This window comes from Mytilus trossulus, chromosome 14 (assembly GCF_036588685.1).
Source record: "Mytilus trossulus isolate FHL-02 chromosome 14, PNRI_Mtr1.1.1.hap1, whole genome shotgun sequence".
Lineage (NCBI taxonomy): Eukaryota > Metazoa > Mollusca > Bivalvia > Mytilida > Mytilidae > Mytilus > Mytilus trossulus.
Window position 1 is genome coordinate 24,605,539 of NC_086386.1, and position 23,055 is coordinate 24,628,593.

At 31.6% G+C, this 23,055-nt stretch overlaps 1 protein-coding gene across 2 annotated transcripts in view; it reads left to right on the forward strand.

Annotated features, from left to right (window-relative positions):
• Positions 1–509: 509 nt before the first annotated feature.
• Positions 510–23,055, forward strand: part of LOC134695659 (calpain-15-like) — a 56,971-nt gene continuing 34,425 nt past the window's right edge. Inside the window, exons 1-12 of one of the 2 annotated variants that reach the window (XM_063556996.1) lie at positions 510–1,365; positions 2,478–2,677; positions 2,992–3,175; positions 3,827–3,971; positions 4,455–4,527; positions 5,713–5,838; positions 6,630–6,791; positions 7,640–7,798; positions 8,421–8,608; positions 10,811–10,965; positions 11,314–11,492; positions 12,221–12,967. In XM_063556996.1, coding sequence (XP_063413066.1) covers positions 526–1,365; positions 2,478–2,677; positions 2,992–3,175; positions 3,827–3,971; positions 4,455–4,527; positions 5,713–5,838; positions 6,630–6,791; positions 7,640–7,798; positions 8,421–8,608; positions 10,811–10,965; positions 11,314–11,492; positions 12,221–12,398 — 2,589 coding nt within the window. In that variant the 5' untranslated portion in view covers positions 510–525 and the 3' untranslated portion in view covers positions 12,399–12,967. Of the gene's footprint in view, positions 1,366–2,477; positions 2,678–2,991; positions 3,176–3,826; positions 3,972–4,454; positions 4,528–5,712; positions 5,839–6,629; positions 6,792–7,639; positions 7,799–8,420; positions 8,609–10,810; positions 10,966–11,313; positions 11,493–12,220; positions 12,968–23,055 lie in introns of those variants that run through there. The other variant, XM_063556994.1, reaches the window with a different exon arrangement.

The following is a 23,055-nucleotide window of genomic DNA, read 5'->3' on the forward strand; positions in this document are numbered from 1 at the left end:
GAATGTTGGAGTTATTACATCTCATTCCTCTATTAGGGTACTGTGACAAGGACATACAAAGTGTCATGCCATTGAAGCACTGTTTTATCACAACAATTTATTTCAGATGAACCCAATGACCACAATTTTCTATTGTACACTGTCCACAATTGACAAACATTATAGAATTACACTTCCTTAGGTCTCGAGGAAGGCCAATAAGGTTGCATACAAAGAAAGTCTATCAAATCATCTATGCTAATGGTCCCTCCTCTTAAATTACGTCCAGACGTACCAGCACAACTGTTCTTGTCTCTTTTGGAACTCTTTTTGGCTTCACTTCTTTTGAGGATTTTGAAGGTCTAGCTGTTTTCCTTTCTCATTTGATTTACTTTTCTTACTTCTCTGACTTGTTTTTCTGCTTACATTTTCCTTATTTTTTTTATTTTTTTTAATTGTGTCATCCTCTGTTATTGCCTTCCAACTTACAACTTTGCTCAGATATGATTTTATATATGTTTTAGAATTTCAAAACAAGCGAGCACAATGTCAACAGTAGTTTGTCCAGAGTGTACATTAGAAAACCCTTCCTACAAACAGCGATGCGAGGTTTGTTACAAACATTTGCATAATCTGGAATGGAGATGCCAAACCAATGACTGCCAGTACCTGAATCCTGTTTCGGAATCGAAATGCTCAAGGTGTAAAAAGTCTCGGAATGAAAGTGTTGGGAAAGGGAAACGTTCACAATCTGCTGATCGTTTGGCTAGGGATAAAGGTAAAAAAGAACCTATGAAGAATAACTTTTTAGGTGTTACGCCAGTTGCAGATAAACATAGAAGACCACGTTCAGCCGATAACCGTTTAGCATCACGATGGAAATGTTGTCAATGCACTCATTCGAATGGTGTAGATGAAGGTGTTTGTGGAAAATGCCATCATATGAAGGCTCCATGTTGCAATAGAGGTAAACAGTGGAAATGTCATGCATGTGACAATCTTACCTCTGAACATTTAACAACGTGTAGCACTTGTTCAAAGAAAAGAAAAGAAAGAGCTCTAGCAAAACCGGCAAAAGATTTAGATAAAGGAAAAATAGAATTAGTTGACAAACACTTAAATGGTCATGAAAGGAAGAGTCCATCGCCGATGCGGGATAGATGGACTTGTGAAAAGTGTTCTTCTCAAAGCAACAGTTCAAGTAAACTGTGTGAACAATGTGGAGTTAGTAAACCTAGAGTTACTGGAATAAACTTTGTTGGTAGACCACAATCTAAGCCTTTAAGACATGATCGAAGGCAGTCAGTCCGAGCTAAGAATTTGAGGACAATTAAAACAAGACTAGTAGAGGCAGAATGGGCTAAAATTGTGTTAAACTGTAAACAGGTTTGTTTTCAACTAAAGATATTCGATCCTTTATTTTTGTTCAATACAAGTAAGTTTCTAATTAATTTTAGACATACACACAACTGAAAATATAATATTTGTCATTTGTATTAACAAGCCACCATAAACAACTTGACCTGGCTAGTTATTGATCATCAAAAGATAAATTAGGATAATTTGTTTCAAAACTGCTCAGAAATCAACTGTTTTAGATCCAAAACAATATAGAGCTTTATATATTGTATTGACACCTGTCGTCTACTGAAACCATTAATTGACCCATAGATGTCATTTGTCTTTTTTGGACAGGTATTGTATTTAAATTCAATCAAATAACACCCAGCATCTCTTCAGGTTCATAAGCAGTATTCTACTTTTAGTATAACTAAATTGATTCAATATTCATTTAAGTGATATCATTAACTAAATGCATAACACTTTGGCATGCTTTAATTGTTTAGAAAAAAAGAAGGTAAATTTTGTTTTCGTGTCCATTTTGATGTGAAAAGTCAAATCACAAAAATACTGAATCCGAAGAAAATTCAAAACGGAAAGTCCTTAATCACTTGGCAAAATAAAATGACAAAACACATCAAATAAATGGACACAACTATCATATTCCTGACTTGGTACAAGCATTTTCAGATGTAAAACATAGTGGACTGAACCTGGTGTTATAGCGCTTAAACTCTCACTTGTATGACAGTCGTTTCAATTTCCATTATATTTACGATGCATGAACAAAACAGACACAATAGGTGACACAGCAAACTTATATAAAGAAATATTGAAGTATCGAAACTGTTAAGGTAGGTTAGTAGAACAAGTTATCAAAGGCACCAGGATTGTTATTTAATACACCAGATGCGCGTTTCGTTCATATAGTACTGTATGGAGAATAGTTGTGATATTTAGTTACAGATAGTCTACCAAACCTTTTAATAAAGTGGGTTATGAAAGAATTGGAATACGCATGTGATAAGGCATTGTCTTTTCCAATAAAATTTTAAGGTGAAAAGAAATAAGTAAATTTTAAATCTTATTTTTACTACATTATTATTGAAATGACATCTTTATAAATAAATATGTTTGAAACATTTTGAATGTTACAGGATAAGATAAACTTTACCGATAAAGAATTTCCGCCAACTGACTACTCCCTGTTCAAAAATCCACCACCTGGTGGCAGCAACATCAAATGGTTGAGGTTAAAAGAGGTCAAAGATGTAGAAGGGAAAGGTCCTATAGATTGGAAAGTCTACGACAAACCAACAGCAAATGATATCATGCAAGGAGAAATAGGCAACTGCTGGTGAGAGGATCCACTTACACGTTAATCAATTTCGTTTAATTGGAGAGATGGTGGTGGACAACAATAAAAAATATATATCATTGTATGTCTATTTGAAAATTATGTTAACAAATTTGTATGAAGTATCAACGAATTTGTCTGAATTTTGAAAACCAATAAATAAAAGAATAAATCATTCATTGACTATCTATGTAGAGACACACATGACATCTTGTGTGTAAAAGATCATTGAACAGTAAACTTTAAATCAAATAATAAATATAGGATTGTTTCTATTGACCTAGTTGACACATTTGCTTATCTTATACATGTAGGTTCATATGTGCACTGGCTGTTGTTGCTGAGAGACAAAAGTTGGTGGAACGAATTGTTGTTACCAAAGATTACTGTCCCGAAGGAGCATACGTTGTACGACTTTGTAAAGATGGCATCTGGAAAACTGTTGTCTTAGATGACCACTTCCCTGTAGATCAGCATAAAAGACTTAAATATTCGAAGGTTAGATATACCATAATAATAATATCTCTGATAAGACTGATTATTAGATTAAGAACTGTACTTAATTAGTAAATAACATAAATACAAGTTCAGATTGAATATCTATGTTTAATACATTTGACGTTTGAAATTGGTTGAAAGTTTAAAAGTGTCCTGAAATTGAAATACGATGGATGTTTTATTATTTTTAGGTACTTATTAGTGAATTCATAAGTAAAGGAAGGGAAGGGAGGCTCTAAAACAAGCAGTGAATTTTTTTTTTGGTATTTCATTAATGCATCAACTTTTTATATTAAAGATCAAGATATGTTTCCTCGATAAATGCAATTTTTCAATTGCTTCCCTTTTATGTAGGAGGGTTTTAGTTGGTTTGATCACTGGAATAGTTAAACTATTAAAAAGCATAATTGTACGCGAGTAAGGAATTATTTACTCTGTTGAATAATAATGTGTTTGGGAGACTATATGTTTCCAGCGTTTTGCATATTATTGTACTATGAAGTTAAAAATACAAGCTCAGCAGGTCAGTCTAGTACAAAGCAGGTTTCATATTCATTTCACATTAACACTTTTTCGTTCTAATACAAGTATGCATTAAATTTTCTACTAAATGTAAAGCAGTTATCCATCATCTCCATGGATCAATTACAGGCAAGAAGAGGCCAGTTATGGGTTCCACTGATTGAGAAGGCGGCAGCTAAGATGCATGGATGTTATCAAGCATTAGGAGCTGGTAGGACTGTTGAGTCTCTGGCATTGCTTACTGGTGAACCATGTGAACATCTGTCCTTAAATGGTACATATACTACTAGCTCAAATAGATTAAAATATCATTATATACATTATACATTATACAATATTGAAACTGTTGTTGAAGTTGAAAGTAACATGTACTTGAATAACAAATCCCAAGACATTACCTAATTATGTTAAGATGTGTTTGATAATATATAAGTATATAAAACTTTTTAACTTTGAACTTTATTTGGCTTTTTTACACTTTTGGGGATTCGAGCGTCACCGATGAGTCTTTTGTAGACGAAACGCGAGTCTGGCGTATATATAATATTTAGTCCTGGTATCTATGATAAGTATATGTAATGCATGTCGAATGAAACTGTTAATAAATTTACTTGTATTGCCTCGTTGTTTATGTGATAAACATTAAATGTCCCCGTTTTTTAAATTGAAATATTATTTTAACTGTAAGTTATTTAAAAGATGCATCTCTGATTAACTTTGCTTGTTTTGAATAAAGTTGACCATGATTTATTTGTAGACAAAATAGATTTTTCAAAGACCATTGATAACATGTTAATATGGTCAAGATTGACACATGCTAGAGATTGCAGGTAAGGAAAGTAAAATGGTTTCATAATAAGAAAAGAAGAAGTGGTTTAATTTTCACGAGAAAACAGCATCGAAAGAAAAAGAGAACGACCATTCATTTGATAAAAAAAATTGCCACAATATTATAATGACGGGATGTATAAATACAGAGCCATGTCATATGTAACAATGAAACACAAAAAGGTATATAGACAAAGCACATGAACAAAAATGAAAGACAAGAATACAAACAGTTTTAATACCATAAAGAAAGAAATCCAGTTTTTAATTCAATCTCGAAGTGTATTACCACTAGTCTGTTTTTTCATTGTGTTTTTTGGTATCATTGAGTTTTATAATAAGGCCCGAGAACACAGTTATTTTGTAGTGCATTTCTTTTAGACAATAAATTCAAATTAAAAAAATCGCACCTGCTCTTTCTCAAAAATATTTTTACAGTGTAGTGTACTACCAGTGAGACAAATACTATCAAAATTATAGAAACTTCTACCAGCTCTAACTCAAAATATTGACAATTCTGTGTTAAGGGGGTGTACAATTCAGTTTGACAGCTTCAGACGTGATAAAATTTGACCTTTTAGAACTGGACCAATTCACTACTTAACATATAGTTTCAGTACCCAAATTTTTTTGACATGTAATTACATCCCTCTACTTAATAGTTCATGCATTTAATATAAAGAAATAAATTGGGAAAGTGTATTAAATAAAACATGCAAGTCATACACTGTTTACACTAGGGACTATATTCGTAGACAACGAAAACCAAAGGACGATAACTGTGTCCTTGGACCATAAGACAGCCTTCAGTGCAAACTTGTAAAAATTGATGATAATTTAACTTTAGACAAAGTCTTTGTTTGAATTTTTAAAGAATTCCTATACTTTGTCAAACCTTCATTGAATTTTATGAAACAGAGACCCTCGCGCTTTTATGGAAATTTTAAATATAACAATTTCGAAAAAAGGAAATACAACTTCCGCCTCTAAGCTGTGATTTACATCTCAAACCGATCTGTCAATTTTTTTTTATCAATAATTACATTTGAAAAGATATGCGGTACTATTCCAAATAACCCTAGTAAAAATGAAAATAAGGACAATGGTAATTAAGCGTAAAATATGTTAAAGAAGTGTATGTGAACCCTATAGGTTAGAATTACATCATTTTTTTAAATTTTTGATAGGTATTTGATGTGTACATCATGTGAAACTAAAGATGGATTTACTGAAGATTATTGTAAATCACTTGGGCTGATAACAGGACATGCCTACTCTCTTCTAGATGTATATGATATGGATACTGGAGAAAAGTAAATATTTACATATCTGTCTGGAAGTTCCAATAAAAATTAAATAGGATTGTAGCATAATATTGCAGTTTTTAACCAGTGTAACATTTTGAAAAAATAGATATCAATAGAGTTTATAACGTTCGATGAAATTTGTGAATTATGTAATAAATGCAAAAATAATCATCCCAAGAAAAAAAAGGGAACAAAACTTAACAAAAAACAAACACAACAAAACAAAAACAAAAAATGCAAAAGTCGAAAAAAGCATAGATACGCAGAAGATTCACATTTTAGCTGCTGTATGAGGTCCACCCCCCGTGGCTATTTTATTACCAGCCCAGTGCTTTGAACTTTTGTGTTCACATGAATTATCATTGATATAGTCATAACTATGAATTAACTGTTTACACACAACTAACACCAAAACTTTTCGTAGACCGATGATATTATACTTCATGAATTAACCATATCAGCGTTAACAATTTCGGACCCTCAATGCTTTTTATCTTCGCCTATTATTTGTATATATTTTTTCTAATTTTCAAAAGAGCGTCACTCTTTTGTAGACACAACACACCTCTGGCGTACACAATTGTGATCCTCGTATCTTTGAAATTGTATTCACATAGGCAACAGTTATAATACATCGTGCCATGCAATCATGAAGTTTCATAAAAAATACATATAGGACTATATACAATACAATAACTATTTTTCTATTGGGAATTTGATGGATGTCGTTAGCCAAATGACAAACGTGTCTAGTCCTTTTCACATCCTTTTCAAGTATAACATTTACCTTTATTTAGATTGTTAAAAATCAGAAATCCATGGGGTAGCGAATCCTGGAAAGGTGATTGGAGTGATAGCTCTTCAAAATGGAAGAAGGTCAAACCTGAGGTCAAACAGCAACTGAAACCAGATGGAAACAAACATGGAATATTCTGGATAGAGTTTAAAGATTTTAGAAAGTAAGGCGTTCTTTATTCAAAAAACATCTCTGTTATATATTTGTTCATTTTGGGCATAGTGTGTCGTTTTAATTCTCTTGATACGAAAACGCTCACGATTTTGTTACAATTAAATATTAACAGTAAATCTATGAACTTAAGATTGCTCTTATGTTCATATCAATCAGATATTAAAAACGCTCCACCAAAAAACAGAACCTTGACAATTCCTCCACTATTGATAATAAAAACAATCCCTACACTATTTAATACGAAATAATAAGAAATAAGCCAACAGCAATTACGTAGTTTCATATTGAATATTATTGAAAGTCACAACTTTTAGAATTACAAGAGATAAATACTTGTGTCACGGAATTGTATAACTTGCATTATAAAATAGTATGCCTGTACCGGCTGTTCTTTGTTTTGATTTTATAGTGGGTCTTTATGAATTTTGGCCCTGAGTTAACATTCATGACATAAAAACAGAATACCAATCGCACGTGTCAGGATATAGCATCTCCAAAACAAATATCAATATAATCGAACAAAACAGTTTTGACTGACTGATTAATGCTGCTATCAAGATAAACAAAAATATTGCAAGAAAGAAAAACACCTTTTTCGCAAATGTCAAGGTGTGTGACTAGTGACATTTTTGTTTTGCAATTTTTCGTTTCTTTTTATTTCTGTTCAGTTTTACGTAGTCTACTGTTTGTCTTTTGTTCAGCGTTTTCCTTTTCTATTTGGTGATGTCTGACCCTTTTTAACTTGTGGTTTTGATTGCACTTCTCGGATTAAAGTATAACTTCACGGCAAATCCAGGAAAGGCAAGTCCATGAACCATTTTTAAATTTTTTAATCAGGCATTTTGGGGATGTAGACATTTGCAAAACAAGAGACTGGTATGAAACAAGAATCAAAGGATCTTTCCCTTCAACTGCTGATGGACCATGGAAGTTTGTAAAAGTTTATGTACAAAACAAAACTGATCTGTGTATAGGACTGCACCAAAAGAATAAGAGGTAATAGTTTTACTGCGTAACTTGATTATAACCTATGAATTATTTAATTATAACTAGGGCTTTTTATCTTTTTAATGATAACCTTTTTGGGAATATTTGTGTTAGACTATAAACTGTTAAACTTTGGAAAATTGACAATTCTCATGACCGTAAACCACCATTAAATATACAACACTCTTTGACATTTGTAGAAGGTGGGATTTCAGAAATGTTATAGATTTATTCTATTTAATATTTAGTATTCCTTTAATGTTATAAAATGAGTTACCTCAGTTCTTACAATGATAAGTGAACATTATTATAACTGTTATGTTAGAATAACACGATTTAAAAACCTTTTGCATTGAATTTAAAGAACAACTTAAAATTATATTTGATTAACTTTTTGTCTATTATTACTGAAATAAAAGTTTAGTATAACACAGTTAGTATAACACAGCAAACCATCGAACGTTTACAGGAAAGTTGAATCCAATATGAAATCTGCAAAAATGTCTGATACAACGTCATAGCTATAAATAAACAATCCTTAAAACAATTTTCGTCATTGTTTTTGTTATTATTATATCATCATTTAATATTGAGGTCAATGTATTTTAATCTCCAGAATTTATATCTTTAGAGGTAGCAGCAGCAACGAAGACTTTGTTGACATGTTAATAGTGGCGATGGAAATCGTGGATGGTAAAAAGATGAGAACTGTGGGTCATAGTAAGAGAGACATCAAAAGTTACGTGGGATGTGAAATAGAACATCTACAAAGAGGAGAATACATCATTGCATGTCTGGCTTTTAAACATTTAGATGGAGGTATGAATAGGCTGACTTTATCTCATTTTAAAGATAAGAGAGGGAGAGCTATGACGATAAAGTTTATATTGCATATACAGCAACACTATATATCAAATGATTCAATAAAGGCAACAGTAGTATACCGCTGTTCGAAACTCATAAATCGATTGACAAAAAAACCAAATCCGGGTTTCAAAAACTGAGGGAAACGCAGCACATATTAGAGGACAACAACGACATAATTAAAACACAACATTAAAATGAAGCACACAAAGAAACAAACTATAATATAACAATGGCCATTCAAACGAGAGGAAATTCAAATAACGTTTTGCAAGATCTTACCGTTCACTTTTAAAATCTTGATTTCCAATCAGCAAAATTTAACCAGGTTCTCAATGGTCATTTAAATATTTAAAAAAAACCATAACATATACTATTTTCTATAGTAAAATTAAATAAAAATAGAGACCCCCATAATAACTTGACAAAATTAAATGTAGTCAATCAATGGAAAAAACAAGTGAAACAAAGCTGTCATCACTTTGTAGTGTTCTTTTCCGAACTTGGTTTGAATTTTGATTTAAACCTATCGTAACCTTTGAATTGTGTGACAGAAAAAGTATGGTGAAAAATATCAGAGGCACATTCAAACTCAAAAATAGAAAATTAACTGACATCGCAAAGGCAAAAAAAGAAAAACATTAACAGACAAACAATAGTACATAAAAACAACATTAAAAACTAAAGACTAACCAACCCGATCCATATCACAAACTGGAAGTGATTTCATGTGCTCTCGAAGGGAAAGCAAATTATGCTCCACCAACCGCCGAGTTGCTATGCTAAAACAACGAATTTGTGTTGGCGACTGTAAATTTTAAAGAAGGAATGATTTCAAATTCACCATGTTAAATGGCTTAAATATGAGCATCAAGACTCACGGCAAGCCCGAGAATATCCTATCAATTGGGAAACATTTACCCCGTATACCACGTATGTAGGTGCTGCTGGAATGTTGCTTATATATATGGTCAGTTAGGAAATTGAAATCATCATTGTTATCGTTGTTTATGGGTCCGTTATATTGGCAACATTTGTTTGTCAACCCAAACAGACATAATATGTAGATGTGACATCAATCTATTGAGAAATAATTTACTTGTGTAGTATAATGTCGTGCCATCACTATAACCTATTTTACCTAAAACAACGATGATTTGAACAGCGAAAATTAAAGAAATATCCAGTTGTCACATAACTATTTAGATTTTCCCTCATTTAAGCAACGTAGTCCTATATATGTAGTTGCTGCATAGTTCATTTAGATGTTTCCGTAAAAAAAAATACATATACCTTCATGAACACAGTATCATGGCAAATGTTGTTTTTCGAAATCTTGTTGCGCGCCATTTTTTGTTACAAAATATGTCTAGCATTAAAAAACGTTTGTTTAGAAAGGCAGAATAAACTGTTTAACCTCTCTCAGTTTGTCTGTCAGTCCGACCGTCCATCCATCAGTCCGTTAGTCCGTCCTATGAATATTGTCGTCACACCTTTTTCAGGAACTACATTAGAAGTATTTTTGAAATTGTGTTTCATAGTTTTTATGATGCAGTTGTACAAAGCGATACATTTTTTATATTTATCACTTTACAACTTTTGTGTATCTTATTCTTTTAGCAGTCAGGGGTTTCATAAGTGGGCATTAGGTCACAGATTCAATTGTTCCGTCTTTTAAATTTACACAAACTAATACCTGTGCTAAGGGGGATAAGACCATAATGATAATATTGCATGAGGATGTAGACGGTTATCTTATGCACACTACCTAAATGTGAACCCTCATAGAGTCAAATTCTGACAACACCCCTCCATCAAACTCCAAACACACCGTCTACAATCAGCAATTTTACATTAAACCCAAAGCTTGATTTTGATTGCTGATAGCCTATGTTCATAACTTGGACACTGGTGCTGTGAAAGATTAAATACTTCATTGTTTTAATCCATTGGAAAAAGCGTCTTGAAAATAAGTTGGAAGCCCCATTTAAAACCTGCCCGATTTATTGAAAATTCTTTGTGGAGAATGTAAGGTACCAAACAAAAAAATATATTTGTATACAAATAAATAATTACAACAATATATAATTGATATAAAAAAAAATTATAACGAGAGTATGTCTACTTTTACATATACAGTATGTTTTAATTTGTTAGGGAAACATAGCAGTCATGTCCAACGTGATTTTGTCCTGACAATACACAGTACACAGAATATTGTTGTAGAAGAGAATGACTCTGTAACTGCTGGGTACAAACATTTTTTGGCAGATACTTTGATACAGTTAGCAGTCGACGAAGGAAAGCAACAGGTTAAAAAAATTTCAGATCAATGCAGATGTGTATTGTTATATCTATGTTCATGCATCTATTAATATGTTCACTCTTTGTATCTTCAATCAAACAATCAGTGTCTGAAAACAAATATAACTTTAAAAGTAATATTCAATTCAGATTTCGTGCTCTTCTTATTTGATGCATATCTAAATTCAGGAAGTGATACCATGACATTGTATTGAAAACAATTGAAAGATGAGATATACAACCTTTATATGAAATTCTTCTCAAACTGAAAAGATAGATTAGTTTAAGAACTATGTTGGTCATCTATTGTAAAGACTATGTCGGTGATTACATCTTGGTCTGTTGTAATTTTTCAGAGTTTGAAGGAGATTAAGGCTAAAACCTACAGTCTTGCCCTGGATGGAATAATATTGATAGTTGAAAATAAAGACGTAAAGGAGTATCTCTCAATACAGGAAGACTGTAGGAACTCCCGAAATTTGATGAGCACCAGGGGTTCTTTGTTTACACAAGATGTAATACCACCAGGACATAGGTATTTATCATAGAGAAATCACTTTACAATTGAACGATTATATGTTTTATCGTCTCCAATGTATGCCATTAAGTATACTAGTATGTTTCTGCATCAGATACATAATTATTTGGTTATATTACAATTAAGATTTCAAGTCATATTTTTTATCAAGAACAATTGCAGATTCATTTTTTGTCGGCTAATTCGTCTTATATTTTATCAAAAGGTACATCCATTGCAACGGACATATGTGAATTGTTCAATTATATACCAAACACTCAAACGTTTAACCTGTAAATCTTCTTCAAGTTAATTTTATTACATTTAGAAACGTGCACAAATTTGTTAAATGTCTGATCTTTAAGTTTGGCGCCAAAACAGGATGAAGAAGTGCGAATTGGATATCGCTTGATATCAATTCTCGTTATTTAATTAAGATAGAAAACTCAATATAATAAACTGCTCGAAAGCTTGTTAACTATTATATTGAAATTAAATTACTCGAGTTATTATAATGCAATATCGATGCTCAGTCGTTATGAAACATATAATAAGGGTCTATAATTAACAGAAATAAAGTAATGGTGAGTCATTATAATATGTGGAAGTTTCGTAAGTTTTCAACGGCTGCAAAGCTATGCATAGTTGGCACTGCTTTTAATTTAACGAAATAGTAGAGGGTCCTCTTTGTTCGAGATATCTTGAAACAAATGTTACAAATAAAAAAAGTAAACATTTTTTTCTAGGCAGTTGATATTTTTATTGACTAGAATAAACAACAGAGCTGGTTACGGTTACCAATCGTCTTCATCATACATAAGCAGTGATGCACAATCGTTGGAACACTATGGTGACATCACTAAAAACCATATACCAGAGATTTTAAGGGAACTTGAGTGCCTGCATATTCCTAGACCAATTTAATAAGAAGTTTTATATAGGTGCAACAGTTGGATTGGAATGAAATACTTTTCTTTTGTCTTATTCATAATATGAAAAATAGAACATTTAGTTTGTATAAGTGTGGTATACCAATTTTTAGATATTTATGAAAATGTATATATCCTATATTATAAATGTTAAAATTGTTTATACGATAATGATATTATGTGCGTACCTTGAGAACAAAGTATTTTTCCCCTAGGAAAAAGTAAAATCACAAAGATACTGAATTCCGAGGAAAATTTAAAACGAAAAGTCCCTAATCAAACGGCAAAATCAAAAGCTCAAACAAATCAAACAAAAGGAAGACAATTGTTATATTCCTGATTTGGTACATGCATTATCTTATGTAGAAAATGATTGATTGAACCTGAAATTATAGCTAGCTAAATCTCTCACTTGTATGACAAGAAATAAACAAAATGATTTGTGTGCAGTGTTTTAAGAAATGATTTTACTTTGTATCCATTTATTATTTGTGCAACATTAATGGGTTTAAAAATGCGTATTTTCTGTATATAACTATGTATACTTTTGATTCTCGAACTTTCGTTTGCCTTAAATACACAAATTAAAGTTTCAGTAACTTTACTGTTTGAAATTCTTGCAAATTTTTTCTTGACATATTTTTATTCGTTATTGAAAAAAAATGAATTTAAAATTTCTGTCATTTTTTTCTTCCCAGTTTACCTCTATTACTTATTGTAATGTGGGCTGGTTATGTTATTGAATCTTTACTTAGTTATTTGGATTCAGGTATTATTAGTTTCCCTCAATATTTAGTCATTTTTTTTTCATACACGTGTATTGATTAAATCAGAACATGCAGTTACTGAGTTGACTTTCAAACTGGAAACTGGACGGTTCATATCAATTTCATCAGTGAAACTAATTAAAGGTATGAATGGTACGAATTGCCACTTTTATATTTTCAACAATATTTTCACATATAGAGTAGATATTTTTTTAATAGCACCTTCCGAAGAAAAAAGGAAATGATTTGTTACATATCAAACGTTTTATTCCATGACACAAGTCATTTTTCGAACAGAAATGTCGCAATACATTTTACGCACGGAAAAGATAGGTAAACATATTGTTTATATTGGTCAACAAAAACTTTTTTTTTCAGTCATTATAATAGTATAATTATAATGAATCACAAAAAAATTAGTCGTCAAGAAATATAGTCATAATATGCCTGATCTGCTTTTTGGACATAAAAATTCTATTCGATCTTTGTATCGCAAATTTCGTCTACCTAACAAAATCTCGTTAGGTAGTTTAAACTACTTGTTAAATACAAAACGCAGCACACTAGTGGTCATTTGTGCATTCTTATTTGATGAAACAGACTTCAATTTTGTCAGACTTTTTAATGAATTACAAAAGTGAGAGTGAAATCCTAAACGGTCAATTCACAAAAATCACATGATTTGAACTTAATGTGTCATCATTCGGCATTTGTCATCTTTTGACGTTTTCATATTCCAAACAAAGAGAAAAATGTTTGAAAGTAAGCATTGATTATGTATGGCACTGCTCAATTTTCTCGTATTTAATCAAAGTCATAATCGTCATATAAAATCAAGGACTCGAGGATGTTTTAGCTTATACGTAAAAACGAAGACATCGAGAGTAAAACAAAAATGCCACCACATATTAACACTGTGTAAAGATTTATCAAACCTGAATTGGACAGTCTAATTGAACTTCCCTCTTCTGAAATTATGTTTTAACAACCGTCTCTCCCTTTGGTTGTTTATTAAAAAAAATCAAAGGACTGAATGACCAGCAAGATTATATCTACAAAGGAACCAAAATGGTTAAATCATAACCGACTACTTATAAATGATCATGTTTATGGATTTTTTTTCTATATTCCTATAATGACCTTTTTTTTAAAAAACAAATTTGACCGGCTACTCATCAACTTCAAATAAGTAAAATGGGCATAAATCAAACATTTATAAATTGTCTTACTAATAAATTTATAATATACTTTTTATCTTCTTAAACACTAGTCTGTGATAAAGCACTTTTATTATGATTTATATTTTGATATTTAATTAAGTTACAATCATAAAAACGTATATGTTTTGGTAGTAGTACATTTTATTAAATTTACATAATAAGTATTGTTGTTTGATATTTTATTAAAAGAAACTAATACATTCAACCTTCATTATGTATTATGTTATTATATATGTTATCTGCCATTAGTTTGAAGTGTTATATAGATTTTTTAAAAGTTGTATACCCTGAATCTAAAAAAATGAAGATAAAAGGATTTCAGAAGTAAAATAACAAAAATACTGAACTCCAAAGTAAATTCAAAACGGAAATTCCTTTTTCAAATGGCAAAATCAGAAGCTTAAACTCATCAAACGAATGAATAACTGTCATATTCCTGACTCAAAACAGGCGTTTTCATAATGATGGATTGAACCTGGTTTTAAAGATAGATAAACCTCTCAATTGAATGATAGTCGTATCAATTAATTACATTATATTGACAATTATGTGTGAATAAACCAAACAGACATAATAGGTAAAAAAAACAAAAATATGGATACAGCAGTCAACATTGTGTTATAATCTTAATCACCATAAAAACAAATAAATCTGTATGAAAGCAGCACAAAAAATAAAGATAAAATACATTAACAAAAATGAAAGACAAGATTACAAAAAATGGGCCATAGTACAATAACACAATGACAGGATGTTTCAGCACAGAGCTACATCATATGTAACAAAGAAACACAAAAAGTCATACTGACAAGCAGACCAGCAAAAATGAAAGACAAGAATACAAAAATTGTACCATAGAACAATAACACAATGACGGGATGTATAAGTGCAAAGCCACAACATGTGTAAAACGACAATTATATATGTATCCTTATAACATAACATAAATATCGAGGATTGTTTCATCAAATTTATGAGACGAGTTTAAACATTATGTTTATATCCCTTTTTATCATATAGATTTCGACATTCCTGGCAAATTTATGAACTTCTAACTTTCAAGGGTAAAGAGTTAAGAATTTTCAACAAAGGCAAATATAGAAAAAAGCCTAGGGCGCAAACATTTCTGAAGTATAAACAAACAATTCGAAACTGGTTAAAATTAAAATTATTTACATACATATTTTGATATGAATTGAAATGACGGCTTAATGACTTGTGATATCTTAAGAACTCTTAGTGAAAGATTGTCATGATATAAGAAATTGAAAAGGAGGGCATATTTGCATTGTTGTTCGGATCAAAACATCCTGTTTTTGAACAATGAAACATTTATTAATTGGTGGTTTTATTCCTTGATCCGGCCATAATCTTTCGGTTTTTCCCTATCCATGAGAATGCAAAAGAGATGGTTCGCATTTTCTTTTAATTTCCTTTGAAAATCTACAACCAAAGAAACTATGCAGTTCAACTTCTGATTGCCCTCATTGGCCAAAAATGTACTTGGGACGCAATCCAAATTCCAAAACATGTTATGAGATATACAGTGTAATTAGATACTAAAGATTATATCACCATTGTCAATGAAGTCTAGTCTGTAGTCCGGAAAAAGTTGCTTTTACAAAAAAACTTACCAAAATTATCTACATCAAAGTCAATTAAGAGAAACAAAAAAATGTTTAAACTTACAATTAGCTGTTCCTCAAAGGATTTAGGTTAAAATGATATTGATAAGCATTACTCATAATCAAATACATAGTTTTGTTCTCAGTAATTCTGCACACAAGTAATTCTACTGAAAAAAATACTTGAAAGGTTTTGATATGTGTCTCATTGGCATTCATATCATGTCTCCTTAATTGTCTCCGTACATTTATATCGATAGAGATTGTCTGGCCACTGTAAGTAACATATTAAATTGATTTAATCAAATGTTATCATCTATATAACAGAATCATACAGTCTTTTAACTCGCAAATCAATGCAAGAGAGTTTCATGTGAAAACAAGATTGCAAAGAAGTCTTTTTTATTTTATTTTATTTATCTATCTTTTTATTTTTTACATTTCTTTCCGTCTGCAATAGCATATTTATTGATTGAGAAAGAAAAACGGAAGTTGTGATCACTTATAATTACGAAAATATGAAGTACATCTTCAATAGGGAAAAAAACCTATAGTTTCTACTCTGACAAACAATGACACACAATGAAACAAATGTATTTTAATTGTGTTACAGTTTCTGAATAATTGATAACAAAAATAATTATTTCTTAATTAGTTATCAGTAATAATAGAAATATACATAATTTGGTTTCTATTTAAAAGTCTTGAGAACTTCCTATTTTAACCTTTTCTTTTTATCTGTTTCACTTATTGTTATTATGAATAAATCAATGGTTACGTGGTTATTTGAAACGGAATGTTTACAGTAAAACATTTTTGTTTTATTTCTGCCTTTCCTCTCAAAGAATGTTTTTAGATTTTTCAATATTTTACAAGACTTTGATATTCAAAGTTTCTTTTTCCACACATGCATAAGATTGAAGCAAACCTATAGTTGCGAACACACTCGTTATTCATGTTATTTTAAGTTTGCAGTATAGTTGTCTCATAGGCAATCATACTCGCAGCATCTCCCTAATGTTTATAAAGTCAAATTAATAAATATACTTTAGCTATTCAAAAAGAATTTTTTTAAAAATAGTCAGAGATTGTAATATTTGTATATATTTATATTGTAATAATACACATATTAACGCAGCGTTAGATTAATTGAAGCTGGTTTGCGTAAGTAAAATACGGCCATTATTTCAGATTCAAAATCTGAAAAGCGTCCTCTTACATCTTTTTCTTTCAACCTTAGCACTGATTGTTCTAGTGAAAAGTCAATGAACACGAGGTTCTCTTTGATATACTAAGTCTGAAAAATATTTCCCAAACAAACTTTGAATAAATCTAACATAAACAGCAGAAGCTGTCCGTTTCAAAATTTAACCATTTCAATTATTAAGGGAAACTCTATACTGAAATTTTCCGATAAAGGAAACGATTTGTATTTCCTTATTGTTTATTTTCCTTTTCTATGTTTCTTTGTCTCCATTGTGCTTATTTATCCCAAGTTGTTCGTCATGCCCGTGAGTGTAGTGATGTCTTATATTTTAAAGCGAACGCAATCATTGCATCACTGTTATTTCGGGCATTTCGTAACCATGATAATTACCTTAAATCATTTATCTATCATAGATATAGAGTGAATTTTGGTTTACCTGTATAGAATTGTTAAAAACGATTTTTCACATACTACATTTCACGTGAAATTGTACTTAAATGGTTGAAATCACTATGTGATTCTTGTAGGCTCATCAAACTTTCAAACACACTTATTTTAATGGTTTTACACTTTTTATGTTTGGGACCCTTTATAGTTTGCTGTTTGGTGTGAGCAAAAGCTACGTGTTGAAGACCGCACTTCACCTATATTGGTTTACGTCAATAAAGTGTGACTTAGATGGAGAGTTGTCTAAGTAGCACTTATACCACATCTTCTTATACCTTTGTATTAGTAAAGGTTTTCTTTACTAATATCTTACTTTATCCATTCGTTTGATGTGTTTGGACTTTTGAATTTGCCTTTTGATTTTGGACTTTCCTTTTTGAATTTTCCCAGGAGTTCAGTGTTTTTGTGTTTTTAATTTTCATTACTGTGGTAAAAGTCTTTGAATATTGTTTACATTGGCACTAACAGCGATTTTGTCGATATGAGCGTCTCTGATGAGTGCTATGTATACGAAACGCGCGTCTGGCGTACTAAATTATAATCCTGGTACCTTTGATAACCTTTTACACCACTGGGTCGATGCCACTGCTGGTGGACGTTTCGTCCCCGAGGGTATCACCAGCCTAGTATTCAACACTTCGGTGTTGACATGAATATCAATAATGTGGTCATTTTCATAAATTTCCTGTCTACAAAACTTTGATTTTTTCAAAAAACTAAGGATTTTCTTTTCTCAGGCAAAGATTACCTTAGCCGTATTTGGCACAACATTTTGAAATTTTGGATCATCAATGCTCTTCAACTTTGTACTTGTTTGGATTTATACATATTTTGATATGAGCGTCACTGATGAGTCTTATGTAGACGAAACGCGCGCGTCTGGCGTACTAAATTATGATCCTCGTACCTTTAATAACCTTTTGTCATCAACATGTAAAAACATAACTATATAGATATTTGAAATCTTTTCGAGTGATTTTTGAGATGTATAAATACAAACGGTGTTTCCCGAGGGTATCACAAGCCCAGTAGTCAGCACTTTTTGTGCTGACATGAATTGTCATTGATATGGTTATATTTATAAATTTACTGTTTACAAATTTTTGATTTTTTTGAAATATTAAGGCTTTTCTACCTCAGGCATAGATTACCTTAGCTGTATTTGGCAACACTTTTAGGAATTTTGGTCTAATGCTCTTCAACTTCGTACTTTTTTTGGCCTTTTTAACTTTTTTGAATTCGAGCGTCACTGATGAGTCTTTTGTAGACGAAACGCGTCTGGCGTATATACTAAATTTAGTCCTGGTATCTATGATGAGTTTATTTAAATACACATCCACGTTTATTTTTGTTTTAGAGTTGATTTGTATATATATATAACATAATACATATTTATTCTAAGGCTAAATCATAACGATCGTACTGCCTGTCTATACTTGACATTGCACCAATCATATCTTCTTTTACTGTCTGCGAAATTAAAACACTTAATACATGGAATGAATTTTTATTGATTTGACTCTCTGAAGAATGATTCTAATTATCAATTGTTTTTTTTTAATTTTTTTTCTAGCTTTCAGTTACCAATAGTAAACTCAAATTGTATTTTTGTATTAGTTTGACCTGTTGACACAGTTTTAATGCATTTCTGTACTGCAAGGTTTACTTATTTTGTGTTATATCAAGTCTCTGTTTAGTAGTATTTAGTATGACGATAAATCTTCGTACTGTGAACCAAAAAAATATCAATATTGTAAAAAATGTTTAATTCCGTACTACTTCCGTACTACTTGCGGAAACTATGTCTATACCTAGGATTACACTTAAGACTTACGATTACATTTGACGAAAACAAGGAGTCATCTCAGAATAAGAATAAAAATAGAAATTATAGAGATATATACATAAAACAAAATGATTTTCTTTGTAAATAGATCTGTTCGATCACATACTTATGCAGCGCATATATGGTTACAACAAATCCTCATGAATTTGTGTATTTATATTATTTGGCGTGATCAATCTTTACTCTATAATGTGTAATAAATCTAGACCCACTCATGTTTATGGAAAAGAGTTATTTACACTGTAAAAAAACCAAAACAACCGTCAATACTCAAAAGATATCTATGAAATTGTACCAAAAAAAACTGAAAACCTCGCAGTATTTTTTTCCTGCGACGTTTAATGCTATGGCACATTTAGTAACCACTCGTCTCTATTCGCCCGTCTGTCCGTTCATCTTTCAAAAATACCTTCAAGTTGGTTAAACATTTTCACAGTTTTTCATTTTATGTTTCGTTATAATTAATAATTTTGAGTCTACCGTGTAGCAACTTGCTCTTTGGTGATAGTTTGACATTTTCAAGATTCATTCTAGAAAGAAATGTTTGTCAATATTCTCTTGGATTGATGAAAGGCAATGTCAATTTTTACTTCTGCATTAGAATAACTCAACCTCAACCATGCAGCGACACAGGTCCAACCCCATCATTATACTTGACTAATTTGAAAATGAAAGTTTTAATTTTTTGAGTACATGTACACCTATTTTACATTTCAACAGAGTCTGAATAGTTTAAAATATATATTCTACACAACGATATTTCTTTTTAAAGGTGTCTGGAGCGGATCCATACCCAGGTTTGGGGGTGGGGGGGGGGGGGTGGGGGGGGGGGGTGGAGGTCAACCGTATGTCGCAATTTAAATGCATTGATCGTTCAAAAATGGTGCGTTCCAACCCCTAGAACGGTTGACAAAAATGTTTGCCTAATTTATATAAATAAAAAATATACCGAACAGCATGTACAATAGTATACTGAAGAATCAATAATATCTCTTAACACCTACACGCTGATCATTTCATTCTTGAAAAAAGGGATAATATATGCATAAACATTTAATGTCGTGAGAGTGATAAATCTTGCTCAAATAAAATTCTAACTGTCTCAATAAAATTAACGGTACCAATTTTCTTGCACCAGATGCGCATTTCGACAATACATGTCTCTTCGTTGCCAACTTATCCAATGACAATTGCGATAAAAAAAAATCACTTCTCGTGCAAAATTTATTTTAAGATATTTTACCATTCATAAAATCCGTACCAGAGACATACAATACATTGTAATATAGGTCTCTGTCCGTACTTTTGGAATTATGTCCAACCTTGATAACAACATGTATGATAATTGATGTATATACAAAGTCATATATACATTTTTTAAAACCCCGATGTCCAACAATTGAAAATTTTCATACGAGTTAGATCTTATTTTGAAACGACATTTTATACTTAAACTTTCAGATGGCCCATGATTGAAATGTTACCTGTAAGTGTTATAGTAATCCTAAACATAGGTATATGATAGTTTCCGTAAATGTCAAAAACAAAATGATTATATTTACATTTATAAGACTTAGTATACTTTCTACATTGGTTAGAGGTATAGGGGGAGGGTTTAGATCTCACAAAAATGTTTAACCCCGCCGCAAGTGTGCGCCTGTCCCAAGTCAGGAGCCTCTGGCCTTTGTTAGTCTTGTATTATTTTAATTTTAGTTTCTTGTGTACAATTTGGAAATTAGTATGGCGTTCATTATCACTGGACTAGTATATATTTGTTATGGGGCCAGCTGAAGGACGCCTCCGGGTGCGGGAATTTCTCGCTACATTGAAGACCTGTTGGTGACCTTCTGCTGTTGTTTTTTCATTGGTCGGGTTGTTGTCTCTTTGACACGTTCCCCATTTCCATTCTCAATTTTATTAGTATACGTTGTTTTATATAACATTATTTCGACCAAAATCAGAGCTGTCTTTTTGAAACTATTACTGCATTTTTTTTTTATATTAACTCATAATTGATGGTATCTAGTCCTTCGTGTAGCTCGGTGAATGTGATGAGATCACTGTAAGTTTTTGATTGGGTTCGTGTTGCTCAGTCTTTAGTTTTCAATGTTGTTTCCTGTGTACCCGTTTGTCCTTATCATATTTAGCCATGGCGTTGTCAGTTTAATTTTGATTTATGAGTTTGACTAGTACTGTTCCTATGGTATCTTTCGTCCCTCTTTTATTCGTTCAGTGTATGTTTACTTTTTAATTAAATATTTTTTATCGAGTAAAGTCATTTCAATTGATATTTAATAGAACGGCTTTTTATGTTGTGATATACACTACTGTCTCGGTTATTGATGAAGCTTGATGCCTATTAACCAGTGTTGTCAACGGTTATCCGGTTAATCGGTCGAACGATTATCCGAGTACCCAGTTAAGCACGTCCACTTGTATTTTTGTTCATCTGATGAGTTAAGCCTTTTTTATAGTTCGTTCTTATGTTGTACTGTTATACCACTGTCCCAGGTTAGAGGAAGGTTTGGGATCCCGTTAACATGTTTAACCCCGCCACATTATTTATGTATGTGCCTGTCCCAAGTCAGGAGCCTGTTAATTCAGTGGTTGCCGTTTGTTTATGTGTGACATATTTGTTTTTCGTTCATTTTTAAAAAAATAAATAAGGCCGTTAGTTTTCTCATTTGAATTGTTTTACATTGTCTTATCGGGGCCTTTTGTAGCTGACTATGCAGTATGGGCTTTGCTCATTGTTGAAGGCAGTACGGTGACCTATAGTTGTCTGTGTCATTTTGGTCTTTTGTGGATAGTTGTCTTATTGGCAATCATACCACATCATCTTTTTTATAAGCAATAGTGTACGATTTGACAATACTACTATTAACACGTTTAAACCAGATGCATTTGTATGCATCTGTCCAAAGTCATGAACCTGCTGTTCAGGTGTGGCCATTTGAAGTTCAAAGTGTTTACCGTCTTGTTTTTCATATTGATAAGACTATTAGTTTTCTTCTTCGATTTGTTTTACACTAGTCATTTTTAGGCCCTTTATAGCTTGCTGTTCGTTGAAAGTTTAGTGCCTTGTTAAACACTGTACTTTGACCTATAACTGATATTCGATGGCGAGTTGTTTCATTGGCAATCTTTCCCCATATGAATTGAAAGGCTTAAATAATTGTCTCATTGGCAAACATATCATATCGCTTTTATATTATATTGATAGATAGTTTTCTGACCATTGGTCGTAAAACATTAAAGCGGCATTAGCTGTCAAAGTCATGTTCAACAATTTGACTCAAATATTTTATTCATAACATACTAAAACGTGTATCCAAATTACCATACGTCTAGAGTACACAATTGAAAAGGCATGGAGTATATATATGTGTATCAACATTTTTTGTGACGTTAACTTTAAGTTGTCTTTTTATTTATTGGGGTTACCTACGAATACTACCGATGTTTATATAACATGATATAAACAAAAGTATTGATATGATATGTAGCGACCACGTGAAACTGGATTTTCGGGATCCTGTC